The sequence below is a fragment of the Hoplias malabaricus genome, chromosome 10 (assembly GCF_029633855.1).
Source record: "Hoplias malabaricus isolate fHopMal1 chromosome 10, fHopMal1.hap1, whole genome shotgun sequence".
NCBI lineage: Eukaryota > Metazoa > Chordata > Actinopteri > Characiformes > Erythrinidae > Hoplias > Hoplias malabaricus.
The window spans coordinates 33,563,768-33,577,378 of NC_089809.1; the positions used below are offsets into that span (position 1 = coordinate 33,563,768).

Here is a 13,611-nt window from a genome sequence, read left to right on the forward strand (position 1 = left end):
AGATTGCAGTACATTAAAGTGACATGGAGAGATGAGTTTGGCCTCATTATCACTGTTAGCAGAGAACACAGTGTGTGACTTCATCTTAAAAGCAAGGGTTGAGTAGCCTCAACCTTGTGGGATAGATACAGAGAGCCCATTGTAAACTGTGTGTAACGGAAGAATGGTCCCGTATGTGGAGATTCATAATACAATTTATATTAATTAATATTTGTACTCAGAAAAAATCTGGTTAGAGCTGAATGGACAAGATTGCATACTGAAATTATTTTTCTCCATATTGAGATTGGGATGTACATGGAAATGTATAAAGGGCAAAACACTGAATCTTCATTTTTACTGGTTGGATCATTTAATTTAAATCCTCATAACATCTGGAAATGGTCAAATAGCCCCCAGCATACACTGAAACATTCAGTTATTGATTAGAGGCTTAGAGGGATGACTTATAGTCACATATTACACATTATTGTCTTCTCATAGCATGTGACGATGATGAACAAAATGTATTATTTGTGTTTATATTTGTTTGAGGGTAATTGAGTGCATACTGGACATCTCTTCAATGCGTATGATTGTATTTGAAGGTGAAAAAGGAGACAGCTCACGTATATTGCTGTATATATTACTACAACTTTTTTTTTTCCTGTGTGTGTGCGTGCGTGTTACCTAGTGTCACTGAAGGCTGTGTCAGAAAAGGTTGCCCTTAAATCTTGTAGCCCTCACAAAACAGTTGTGCGTAAAAAAGCCAGCAAAGTGTGAGAAAGAAATACGGGCCTCCACAATAAATAACCTGATAGATACAATGTAGGAGAGGAAGGGCAGTGCAGCCCCAGCCCAAAATCCACCCTGGTGAACACGCCTTACCTAATGTTTAATTTTCCCAAACTTTGTTACTCGTTTTACGAGTGTTCACCTCCCCCTTTACCCCACTCCTCCGGTCCCTCATCCTTTACCCCTCCACATTGTCTTAAAAGAAGGGATGACATTTAGACAAGAAGGGAACCACAGTGCCGACAAATATTGGAACTGGGGAAAATAAATCACCTCTGGGGAAGAGGGGATGCGGGTGGGGGTTGGGGTGGGGGGGCAAGGGCATATATTGGTAGGGGGTTCTGGAATGGGACCCCAACATAGAGGGTTTTAATAAGACATTTAAAACTGGTTCAGATACTTTTGTATGTTTTTCCTCTTCTATCAGAAGTGCTTACATCTGCCAATTGTGTATACCTTCAGATTGACAGACATTAAGGAAGAAAAGCTGGAGCATCTGAGAAAAGTACTTTCGCTCAAGACAAAATTATGCACGCTTTTTTAGTGCTATGCTTTGTCACTGTCCAATGAAAAACATAGATCCGTTTTTGCTGATTTTGGACCAGTAAGAATGCACCTAAATTACCTTTTAATCACATTTTTTATTATTATTAATTTAATTAACATTTTTACAAAGACTTACATTGAAAGTTATGAAACTTTTCCTTATACTTTAAAGTTACTATTTTGGATGTACTTGTTTTCATTGGACAGAACTCATATGTTTGGTCACTCTGTGTTTCATTGTGTAGAGTAAAAGAGTTAACGAGTGACATATTCCAAACACTGCACATCTCATTTAGTACAAACCTTTGATCCTTCATGTTCTGTTTGTGGTGTCTGGTCATAGGAAATATCAGAGACATTATCTTTTACAAGAAAGGTATATTTTCAATATTCTTTTATCCAAAAATATTAATACAAATCCAGCTTAGTAAGACTGTTAATACACCTTGAAATATTTAGCTTTGCAGTAACTGTTTGTTAGGCAGTATAGACATTTATAAGACAACTGTTATAAAAACCATCGGTGTTCTATCTCCTCCTACAGCAGTGAAAATGATAAACATTTACAATTTCCACCACTGCTGTCCCCTCTGTTTGAGCCTCATCTTTCCCACTCTTTATTTTAATCTTTGTCATGCTCTCTATCTCTCATCACATCTCCTCTCCATCTCTCTTTGTGTTCCAACATCCTTCTCAGTGACATCTTCCTCTATCTCCCCCAGCAACACCTTGACGATGTGAGGCCTGGTGTCATGTCCGGCGCCTCTTGTCCCCTCCTCTCTCTGTCATCTGCCCCTCTCGTAAATAACACCCTTCACAACTCATCCTTTTACATCCATTGCCCCAGAGCCCATTTAACGCTCCCAGCACAAGGCTATCTGATGCTAATTGCTTTAGTTTGAGTTTGATTCTCAGGAAGGTGTGTGTCATTTTTTGTCACTGTAATGCACTGTAATGCATTTAATTCATTGTCCAGGATTATTTTCTAATAACGGCACATAAACATCCCATATGTCCTGCCAGGCAGAACTTAAGACTTTAAGCTTTAAGATGTTTTTACTGTGGAATGTCAGATGTAATGGGACCCCTATCTTCCAAAACATTCTACTTATTATTCATCAGTTCTAAGAACATTTTTCCAAAATGAAATGTTTTTGGTTAATGTAGATTTAACGTTATATTTCTATTGGTTAGCTTTTTTATTTTGCTTTTAATCTTTGTTATCTTTATCATGGATAACAATTTTCCCCTGTTTCTTTTTAATGGTCAAGGCATAAACTTGTATTGGGACACATGAATGAGTTGTTTCTGTGATCTTAGAAAAAAAAAAAAAGGACAGACCCTGAGAAACCCATTCTGAGCTTGTTATCACAGTGGTTTGGTGTAGTCAGTTATATATCAAAAGGAGGGTTTCAGCCTAGACAGCTTTTAAAAGTGGCCCAGTGGACTCTTAAAAGCACAGCAACAAAATGCTGTCATTTTAAAATTAACTATGACTAATTTTAATAAACAAATATCATTAAAGGGCTTTATGATAATAACATAAAACATGTAGGAAGGTGAGTGAATGGATGAATGAGTGAATACTGAGTCTCTCTAAATCACAGTGTATGCACTTCATATGTCCTTGACTTGTAAGGTGCTTCTTAGTGAATATTTGATATAATTTTTACCAAGGGACCCTACTCTGCAAGAATTTACAAACTATCATGTTGTCTGGGGGCAGGTTAAACATATTGTTCTGACAGCAATGTAGGTCAAATTAAGTGAGTATTGTGATACAGTGAAACGTCCACTGTCGCGGCATCCTGACTGTCCACCAGGATTCTGCAAACTCATTAATTCTGAACATCCATCTGACCTCATTCTGAAATCCCTGGGTGGTAATGGACATCCAAGAGGAATATTATGGGATGGAAATGAAATCCCTGCCATCTAGGCTCCTCCTACCAAGACCCAGCACATTGTCAGCAGGAAGAACTAGACCAGCATCAGTGGGTCTCAGGCTTCTGTTCAGCACACAAAGCAGGAATTCGTTAGTGAGCTAAAGCCACTGCTAGTCTTAATACTGAAACACATACACGCACTGCACTTGACTCAAATCTTGCCGAATGGTGTCCTCCTTTCCCCAATGGACCATGCTAATGATTACCTGGATATTGTCTGCTCCCTGAGACATATCATTTGGGGAAAAAATACAGTCAACCTCTTTTTAGCAGTAAAGGTATAGCATAGCACCTTGGAGCTACATTCATTCAGGAGAACCTAGAAAAATACCACAAAACAGGAATACTTTTTGTGTGGGTGTGTATTTGAAAGGAAATTGGAGTGAGTTAGCTTAGCACCTTTTCTTGTTCTTGACTGCTACCTCTGAAGGTAGTTAAGCAGTTTGGGAGAGTCCCTCTGAGCATGCAGTGAGTATTATGGGATGTTGCTGTGTGTGGAGGGGGGGGGCTGACACCACCTCCCTATCTCCAGTCCTGATTGGTGTCCAATCCCCAACCACCCCCACCCCCAAGTCTCCATGGCGACTGATCTCTTCTGAGAGGAAGAAGATTGTGTGTGTGTGTGTGTCTGTGTTGATGGGATATATGCATGCACCTTTAATTGCAGTTGCATTCTGACTGGTAGAGAGAGTAGAAGAGAATGGTGGTGCAGAATAATGCTCTGTTAACTGCAGAGCATATCTTTATTCTATAAACCTCAGTTTATAGCAAATCACATTGAACCTGCCACATATTATCCATTGTCAATTACATAGAACACAAAATGTTTAAGGTATAACAAAATCGCATAATGCAAAGATCACAGTCTAAAGTTAAAAATGTATGTAATTTATAATTCATAACCACTTACTCATACCTATTACCTGTAAACCTGATCCCATCACCATTAATACTTCATATATTAAATATATAATCCATATAATAAAATTCAGAATTTTAAAATCACAAGTCATTACAAATAGTACATAATTCATAACCTGTAATCTATATATCACAATTTATTAACCATTATCCATCATACATAATCCATAACCATAATCCACCTATTGCATTTAATTTGTCTGTGCCATCATTGATTTTTAGCCAGATTAGTCTGGTTAGTACAGTATGGTTTTACTGACATAGATTATCTCAAAATATCATACATTTTAGTTCCCACATAATCTCCTTCATCTATTTATTTGGGTGGTTCATTTTCAGTCCTGCAGGGCCGAAGTTCTCCACAGTTTTGTGAACACCCTGTTCAAACAGGTCTGGCTCTGTCAACTGTGGCTCTCCATGGACACAGGTTTGAGACCCCTACCTCAAATAAAATACAGCTCATACAGACCACACATGACCTATTAGGAAGGAACGCCTTTGGGCTCACACTAAATTAAATAAATCAGTTTGTTGCATCATTAAAATGATAACAATAAAATGTATTGCTTGGTAAGCTGTAATGATCACATAATCAGTGTGTTATTACTAGTCTGAAGATCATCAAATTCAGACAGGCTTGTGGAGTTTGATTTCAACAATCATTGATGCTATTGACACAATGCACTGTGGGCTGCTATTCATGTACAGGATTGAAAGTTGTGCTTAAGAAATAATTAATATTTCAATATCAGCATCAAATGCTCAAGGTCTAAAATTATTATCTGTTAAGACTTTAACAAGTAACATTTCCAGTCCTTTCTCCAGGGACTCTACTGTTTCCTGTATGTAAAATGTCTCAGTTATGGTCTTCTTCACCCAAGCATGTATAGCCTTCACCAGCCATGTAGGTAATGTGCTGTGTTGAGATATTATGATGTTAAGAACAATAATGTTATTGCATTTTTTGTGCTCAGGCTCTCTGTTCTCTTCAATCATTCTTTTGAAAGCCATAGTCCTCACAGAGTAAGGTTTAGTAATAATCATGTCACCTAGTCATCCTGCCTCTGACTTTAAGCTTGCCTTGCTGTTGGGTTACACCTTAAATGTCCCTCACAGACATGCTAGTCATGCTTTTTTAGGCTCTAAAAGTTGTATGAGCGGTAGTTTGGCCATAGCCAGCACTCACTCTGTTAATAGTAACAGCCAGCAGTGCCTGTGCAGGGGTTTGTCTCAGGCGGTTTGAATCTGTTACCCCGCTCTCCTGCCCTAAGGACAAGCTGTTTATGCCCCTTGGTGCCTAATCCCCATCCTCAGAACTGCACTGTGCCTGAGCAGGGCGTTTCTTGCCTGGTCGACAAGGCACTGGGGCATTTAGTTGCTTGAAGGGTGCATACAACAGGAGCAGCCAGGTGGACAAACCGCCACCGCAGATTATTATGGTCTGTCGCTAGGCCTGGAGTTTCCCTGGAGACCATGTGACTGGTGTTTTTCTGCCCCCCACCTCTCTTTTAGGAGTTCTGTTTATTATGGGATGTCAGCATGGCCTGCCTGACTATTATGGGATGCCAGTAAGACAGGGTGGGGGGGGCTGTTTCCATAGTAACATGGTTGCTATGGGGGCAGGGTCAGAGGAAGGGAGGAGTGTGTATGTAGTATGTGTGTGTGTGTGAGTGGGGAGAGTGACTATTATGGTCTGTACGTTGCTCAGTGTTGTGCTGAGTGTGTGTGTGTGTGTGTGTGTTGGTGGTGGTGGGGGGGTGGTGAGTGCTCAGGATTATTATGGGATGTCTACCCCCTGATCTCTTTGTGTATGAGGATGTTAGCTTGTGGTCACTGACGGCGCTGGAGAAAAAGGAGCCCAGGCTAGAGTGGACGACGGCTGCAAATCTTTAACACGTTTAATAGCTGTTTGTTTGTTTATTTCTCGGAAGTTTACCATCTGACCACCACGTTTGAGAACTATATACTCACCTGAAACAATCCCACAGCAGCGTGTACGTGTGTGTGTGTATGTGTGTTCTGGACATCCGACTGACCTGTGAGTAAGTTCGCCATCCAGCTGACATTAAACGCGGATCTGGGTTCAGCTGGCCTTAATAACATCGACTACATTATATTGATGAGAACTTCGAACTGTTTGCTCTATGTCAAACTCACGCGCAAACAAACCCCGGCGTATGACAGCACATAGTTCACATAGCTAATGTTCAACCATTACACCGGCGAGTTAAAATGTGTCAAGTTAAAAGGCGTTTACTTTAACCAGGATTCACGTTTGTAACCCCGGATCTGTGTGTGTTAGCTGTAGCTCTGGCTACTTGATTGACAGCTCTGTTAGCTTTAGCATTAGCAGTTAGCTTCAGCTACTGTCCTCTTCTGCGGGGCGAAGAAACTTTATAACGATAAATTACTAGTGATCAATATGACCGTAGGACTCCGGGCAGAGTGTAGCGAGTGCACGGTGAACGTTTTACAGCGGTATCAGACCGAGCGAGCTGGGTTTGTTTTTGTTATTGAATGAGAAGCGCCTGACCTTATGGAATGGTACATTACATTTAAACACAAACTGCTCCTAAGGGCTGTGTTTTATTGAACACTGTTTTTCATTTGATATTTTCAGATGTGTCTGTGAAGCGCGATGTCTGAGAGCGAAGAGGACAGCAGGGGGCTTTTGGGATGCCACACTGCGGGACTTGGTGAGTTTCACAGCAGCTACAGCTGAAGCTAACGGGGGCAGGGCTGTCACCTGTCATACAACATTCACAATTAAATAACATTTAATCAGTACACACTATTTAACCGGTTTCTGTAAATATTATATCCATGTTACTTCAAACTTCATAAATTGACCCAGTTAAACCGGACGAATTAAACCAGCTGATTTAATCCTGTTAACTTAATCAAGCTAACTTAATGTTAGCCCTCCGGTAAATTAAATTCTTAGGCATATTTAAAAGGTCTCCTGTAAAATCCTCCTGTATGTACCTGTGTGTTTTCAGAACATTATTTTCTAACTGTACTTTACTGTATGCTGTAATCAGGAGTCTAATATTGTCCTAAGTGTTGAAAAATAAATATTAAATTTGCCCTTTACTGTGATTGCCTGGTAGATGAAGCAGCAGACGACCCCATAATTGAGATGGACACCCCCAAGTCCAAGAAGAAGAAGAAAACTAAGAAGAGCAAAGAGAGCAAGAGCAGCAAACGGTCGAAACCCATCAAAGAGGTATCCCACATAACTCTACACTCATGTGTTCCAAACTCACTGACTCCTGACCTGCAAATATATTTTCACTTGCCAAGCCATTATAACAAAAAGAGAAATAAGCATTTGAGATTAGTGAACTAAGAATAGACAGCTCCAGCCAGCTACATCTACTACAAATGTAAACACAACTGTCATAAACATTTTCAGTCAATCCAATACTTCTTACACAAATACCTCCCCAATACCAGCTTCAAATACATTCAGGAGCCAGATCACCCAGTTTTAGGGACATATTTTGATGCTTCTGAATAAATGCCTTTACCGTTGAAGTAAAAAATTTTTTAAACTATGGATGTAAGTTTATATAATGAGTAGTTTTTGATCATTTAGATTTGAGGCTGTTTTAAAGGAACACTAGGTAAGATTTTTTTGCACCTGGGGCCTCCCCTAGTGTAATTAATATTTTATTACCCCACTACAAATGTTACATAGTGTGTTTCTGCAGTGCTGAGCCCAGAGTAGTAACGACAGAGTATCTGTTCTCCTTTTTACATTTCAGTGAAGTATCACAATGATCCTGAAGCTGTTATTTTATGGTAGAAATATTACATAGTGTTTGTTTAAAAGGGGTCATATTATGAGAAAAAAAAAACATATTTTTGCAAGTAAGCACATTAATTTGTGTCTGAAACTTTTGCCAAGCCACAAACTGAAGTAAAACAATCCAAAACCATTTTTCTCTGCCTAAGTGAGATTCTGTTCTGCATCTATTCAAGAGGGCAGGCACATAGGAATTTTCAGTTTTCCTTCAGTCACAGTGCTGGACCTGATTTAATGTGAGAATGTAAAGCATAACAAACCAATTGAGCGCAGAGAAGTAAGAGCACTGATTTAATAAGGAGAACACCAAAATGGAGACTAAAGAGAATTGGGTGAATATGGCTAAATACCAGAGCTTCTGCTCCTCACTCCTCACTCCTGGGCTCTTACACTGAAGTCAGCTGTTGCTCACTCTTATTGAAAGGCTCGATGCAGAAACAGGTCATTCTGAAGAGGGCTGTTTAGACATGTTGAGAGCAGTGCTGTGGTGTTTGATCCTTGTTTTATTTTGACTAACACAGGTCACAGACATTTTATTAAAACCATATGAACTGTGTTTACTTGTGGAAAAAAAATGTAAAATTAATTCTCTTTTAATATCATGAAACCTTGGCATAATGTATAGTGAGGCTAAGATTTATAAGTAATGTAAAAAAGTAAAACCCAAAAAGTGGAGACCCAAAGAAACAGTGTTTTTTGTTTCACTATTTAACGATGCAGAACCACACTGTGTTGTTTGGAACGCAATGATCAGTAATTAGTCTCATAAAACTACACTGTGAAGCCAGATAAGGGACTGTTTTTAACCCATGCTGTGCATTCTGCAGGAAGTGCCAGTTAGCTCCCCCGAAGCACTAGAGGCTTTGCGACTTGTGGAGGAGGAGGAAGAGGCAGAGGAAGAACGGGCTGTGCACTCAGAGAGTGAGGGCAGTGACTATGCCCCCAGCAAGAAGAAGAAAAAGAGATCAAGCTCATCGAAGGAGCGCAATAAAGGAGGCGCAGGTGGGGAAAAGACTGGAGGCGGTATGTCTGGAGGGAAAAACAAACGGAAGGATCCAGAACCAGAGGCAGAAGAGGAGGATGAGGATGATGATATTGGGCAGGTAAGGATGGTTATAACGATTTTTCAGATTATATACATATGGTATTTAGTGTTTTGTGCTCCTAGCAAGAGAGATTCATTGCTCCTATTTGCTTGATCAAGTTGGTTATTTATATGTGTGTTTTAGGCATTTTGTCACTTTTGAATGTTTGTGTATTTGTATATTTGTTGTCCTGTAGGTGTGTTAACCATCAATTATTCTGTTGTTGCTTTAGTTTCCTTCACCATTTTCATTTTCTCAGGAGCCCAAATCATCCTCTCATCTGCTGGCAGACTGGGGCATGAAGGACATTGACTACACTTTCACACAGGAGGACTACCACTCCCTCACCAACTACAAAGCTTTTAGCCAGATGGTCAGGTACAACCTCTCACTGTCGTTATTAAAATGAAACTATATAATAGATCTTTCGAATGGTAAAATTACATTTACATTTGATTCAGACACTGAACAGGTTTGATTTTATGCTTCTGCATTTGTGCCAAGATATGCTTTGTATTGAAGTAACTTTTAATTAAAAAAATATTAAAATTCTTCTACTTTACCAACACAGTTGTGTTTATAAAATCAATAGAATTACTCAAATTATCCCAAAGTGTGAAAAATATTTACTTCAGTTGTATACTTATGGACTATCCATTGTTGTTTTCTTCAGGTCAAAAATGAATGATATAAACATTTAGTTATAGCACATTAATGATTACACGTGAAATAATTTTTAATGAACATCCATTTCTTTCTGTCAGGCCTCTGATAGCTGCTAAAAACCCAAAGATTGCTGTGTCTAAGATGATGATGGTTCTCGGGGCAAAGTGGCGTGAGTTTAGCACCAACAACCCAATGCGGGGCACAGCGAGCACCAATGCCGCCCTGGTGGCAGCCAATGCTGCAGCAGCTGTTGAAAGCATGGTAACAGCTTCTGGAGCAGAACTGACAGGACCTGGGGCAGCCACCCCAGCAGCAGCTTCAGCAACTGGCCTGGCAGCCATCCCAGCCAACGCTACCGCAACTGCACAGACAACAGCACCTTCAGCACAGACCCCACAGCAACCCCCTGCTGCACCCCCACTGCGCAAAGCCAAGACCAAAGAGGGCAAGGGTGAGAAGGAGGGGAGAAGACAAGATGGAGTGATGAGGGAGGAATAGAGGGATTAATTGTATTTATAGGTTTTTGGTCTAATGTGGGATTTGGATTCTTTCTGGAGAACCACAATTTAATTGCAATGACACAAATTTTGACTGATTAAGGTGTTTATAATATTTATTATGTGTTTTTGATGAATGAACATTTCTGATCAGTTCTGCACTCAGCATTGGTTTTTGTATCTTCTAGGCCCAAATGCTCGCAGGAAGACCAAGCCCAAGGTCCAGGACAAAAAGTCTAAAGCAAAGAAGGTTGCACCACTCAAAATTAAATTGGGCAGTTTTAAGAGAAAGCGGTCATCTGTAAGTAAACACTCATCCTTTATGAACAAATAAGAAGCCTCAAACACATGGGGTCTTATCACAGATTGTTCTCTCCCCCCTCTCTGTCATCTCTTTTTCTGTCTTGTTTCTTCCTCACCCATTTGACAGAGTGGAGAGGATGATGATGGTGACAGTGATTTTGACAATTTTTCGGTGAGTGACGGATCTGTCCGCAGTAGTCGATTAAAGAGCAAGAAATCCAAGAGCTCCAAAAAGAAAAAGAAAGGTGAGATGAAATATATCTGTCTGACACACTATCGAAATTCACCATTCACCTTTATTTTCTCTAAACGTATCCTGCCTTTGCCTCTTTAGTGGCTGAGGATGGTGATGGCTATGAGACAGATCATCAGGACTACTGTGAGGTGTGTCAGCAGGGTGGCGAGATCATCCTGTGTGATACATGTCCCAGAGCCTATCACATGGTGTGCCTAGATCCTGACATGGAGAAAGCTCCCGAGGGAACCTGGAGCTGTCCCCACTGCGTGAGTCACCAGTCAAAAGTTTGGGCACACTGAATTGAATGCCCTATTTTTGGTATTCAGACGCCTCACATCACAGAATTTACCTTATCATTATGAAAGCCAACAAAATTACATATATCTATAATACAGCTTCACCTACCTAAGACCTACAGCTAGTGTAGTGGTTGGTTTCGGTAGTGTAGTGGTTATCACGGTCGCTTCATAAAAAGTAAAAAGTCCCCGGATTGGTGGTTAGGGAACTGGGCATGTAACCGAAACTTTGACGGTTTGTTCAAAATTTGGAGAGCCGGCAGGTCATGACTGAAGTGCCCTTGAGCAAGGCACCTAACTTCCCGGGTACCTTGGCTCACTGCCCATGTGTGCTCACTGCCCCCTAGTGTTCTCTAGTGTGTGTAAATGTGTGTTTCACTGCATGGATTGGGTTAAATGTGGAAAACAAATTCCTTTTTGTGCGAACACAGTGGCTGATAAAGTGATTCTGATTCAAAATTCTAATTCACCCTTTCATGCTGGTTTATAAATATAAACAAAAATAGTTTTGACTCACTTTTTACATGGTCTGATTCCCAAAGTGTTTTAGTTTCCTGACTGTTCTTTTTTAAAAGGATAACAGAGAATTTAAACCAAAAATATAATGTACAACTATCCCATTCACTGCATGTCTGGATAAATGCTAAGATTTAACCTAGCATGGATACAAAGTTATCACAGATATTCCTTCACACTCTCTGTCTTGCTGCATTTAAGTTTGCTGCCCATTTCTCTCATGCCCTTTCATGGTCTCTCTTTTCTCCTTTCACATGTTTTACTTGCACTCTCCTTCTCTATTTCTCTCCCATTATGTCTTTCTCCATTAGGAGAAAGAGGGTATTCAGTGGGAGGCACGTGAGGAGAGCTCTGAGGGAGAGGAGGAAAATGACGAAGGAAGGAGGGACGATGGTGGCATGGAGGAGGAGGATGATCACCACATGGAGTTCTGTCGTGTGTGTAAGGACGGTGGGGAGCTGCTGTGCTGTGACACATGCCCCTCTTCCTACCACATGCATTGCCTTAATCCACCCCTACCTGACATCCCAAATGGAGAGTGGATCTGCCCTCGCTGCAGGGTATGTGGTGGAATTGTCAAAATGTTGTGTGTTTTGGGTTAAGATAATCTTTTCTTAACTAACCAAAGAGTGGACTGTTGCTTTTTTTAGTCTTTTTTGTGTCTACTGAATTCTTGCTCATGTTCCAGTAGGGTTTCTCGATTGCATGATCTGCTGGGACCAACTTATGAATGAAAGGGAGACCAAAATAAACAAAGGCAATTATACACACCATTTTTGATAGCCTAATGTGTCTCAAACTATCTACAAAGGTGGTATTAGAGATCAGATTACAGTGTGATTCCTATAGATGCATTTTAACCCATTCAAGCTTGCACCATAAACCCATGTTGCGATCATCTCTGCCTTGTAATGCCACTTGTGAACAGTGTGTTAGTGTCTTTGATGCAAAGCACTAAATAGGGCAGTTCCTCAGTGTGAGTAAGGGAGGTACTGGCCAGTTTCATTCCAGAGGTAATTTACTTTCCTACTCATCGTTAACCTAGGTGTTTGACTTATATTCTTCACTTCTTTTACAAATCAGTGACTTTAATATTTTCACTTATTTATCCCACAAAACTTTCTTCCATATGATCTAAGTACTTCTGGGTAATCTTCTTTGCAAACTTGTTATAATGGTTTTGCATTTCTGCAAAGCTGCTTTGAAGCAGTATCTGCTGTATAGAAAACCAAACTAATATAACTCAAAAGATTTTTATTATTTTCCTCAGTGTCCTCCTCTTAAGGGTAAAGTTCAGAAGGTTCTAACCTGGCGCTGGGGAGAAGCTCCACCTCCAATGCCAGTTCCTCGCCCCCCAGATCTTCCAGCTGATGCCCCAGATCCTCCTCCAATGATTGGCCGAAAAGAGAGGGAGTTCTTTGTCAAATGGTGCAACCTGTCATACTGGCACTGCTCATGGGTGCAGGAACTGCAGGTAAAGAAAACACACTGATACAAACTCACCTTCTCACTTTCTGGCCGAACAGATATCATTTAAAGGGTACATAATATATCCCTTTGTCCACAATTTAACACTCAGTTCCCTGAGGTCTTAATTAGTGGTCTATAACACACTTTGGTCAAAATACCACAAAGATCAAACACACAGCACACTTTTGTTACCCTATAATGTAGTGATTTTCACTTTGTTTTCTTTCTTTTCTGTTCTTGTTTTGGCCATATTTTATCAGTTCTCTTATTTCGCTGAGCTAATTTTGTTTTTGGCTTCTTTAATCCCATGTTGTCCAAATAGGCTGTTTTTTTTCTTCACAGTGTACGGGTTGGTCTTAACTTCACATCATCCAATGTGTATGTGTTATTGAGCTGAAAATGTGATTATTTTATCATAACTTGTCCCCTTTAAGCAACAGAGAGACATAGAGCATACATTATTATGTCTCTATATATCCAAACACATGCTTACAAAATAATCATCTCTTGCTTATTATTTGTTGTACTTACAGCATTAATAACCA

At 40.1% G+C, this 13,611-nt stretch overlaps 1 protein-coding gene across 6 annotated transcripts in view; it reads left to right on the forward strand.

The window, feature by feature from the left end:
- Positions 1-13,611, forward strand: part of chd4b (chromodomain helicase DNA binding protein 4b) — a 35,711-nt gene that overhangs the window by 2,693 nt on the left and 19,407 nt on the right. For 2 of the 6 annotated variants that reach the window (XM_066683630.1, XM_066683635.1), the window contains exons 1-11: positions 5,946-6,225; positions 6,808-6,883; positions 7,298-7,413; positions 8,823-9,098; positions 9,340-9,458; positions 9,845-10,197; positions 10,432-10,544; positions 10,674-10,791; positions 10,881-11,050; positions 11,908-12,156; positions 12,867-13,070. In XM_066683630.1, coding sequence (XP_066539727.1) covers positions 6,826-6,883; positions 7,298-7,413; positions 8,823-9,098; positions 9,340-9,458; positions 9,845-10,197; positions 10,432-10,544; positions 10,674-10,791; positions 10,881-11,050; positions 11,908-12,156; positions 12,867-13,070 — 1,776 coding nt within the window. In that variant the 5' untranslated portion in view covers positions 5,946-6,225; positions 6,808-6,825. Of the gene's footprint in view, positions 1-5,945; positions 6,230-6,807; positions 6,884-7,297; positions 7,414-8,822; positions 9,099-9,339; positions 9,459-9,844; positions 10,198-10,431; positions 10,545-10,673; positions 10,792-10,880; positions 11,051-11,907; positions 12,157-12,866; positions 13,071-13,611 lie in introns of those variants that run through there. The other 4 variants (XM_066683634.1, XM_066683633.1, XM_066683631.1 and 1 more) reach the window with 3 other exon arrangements.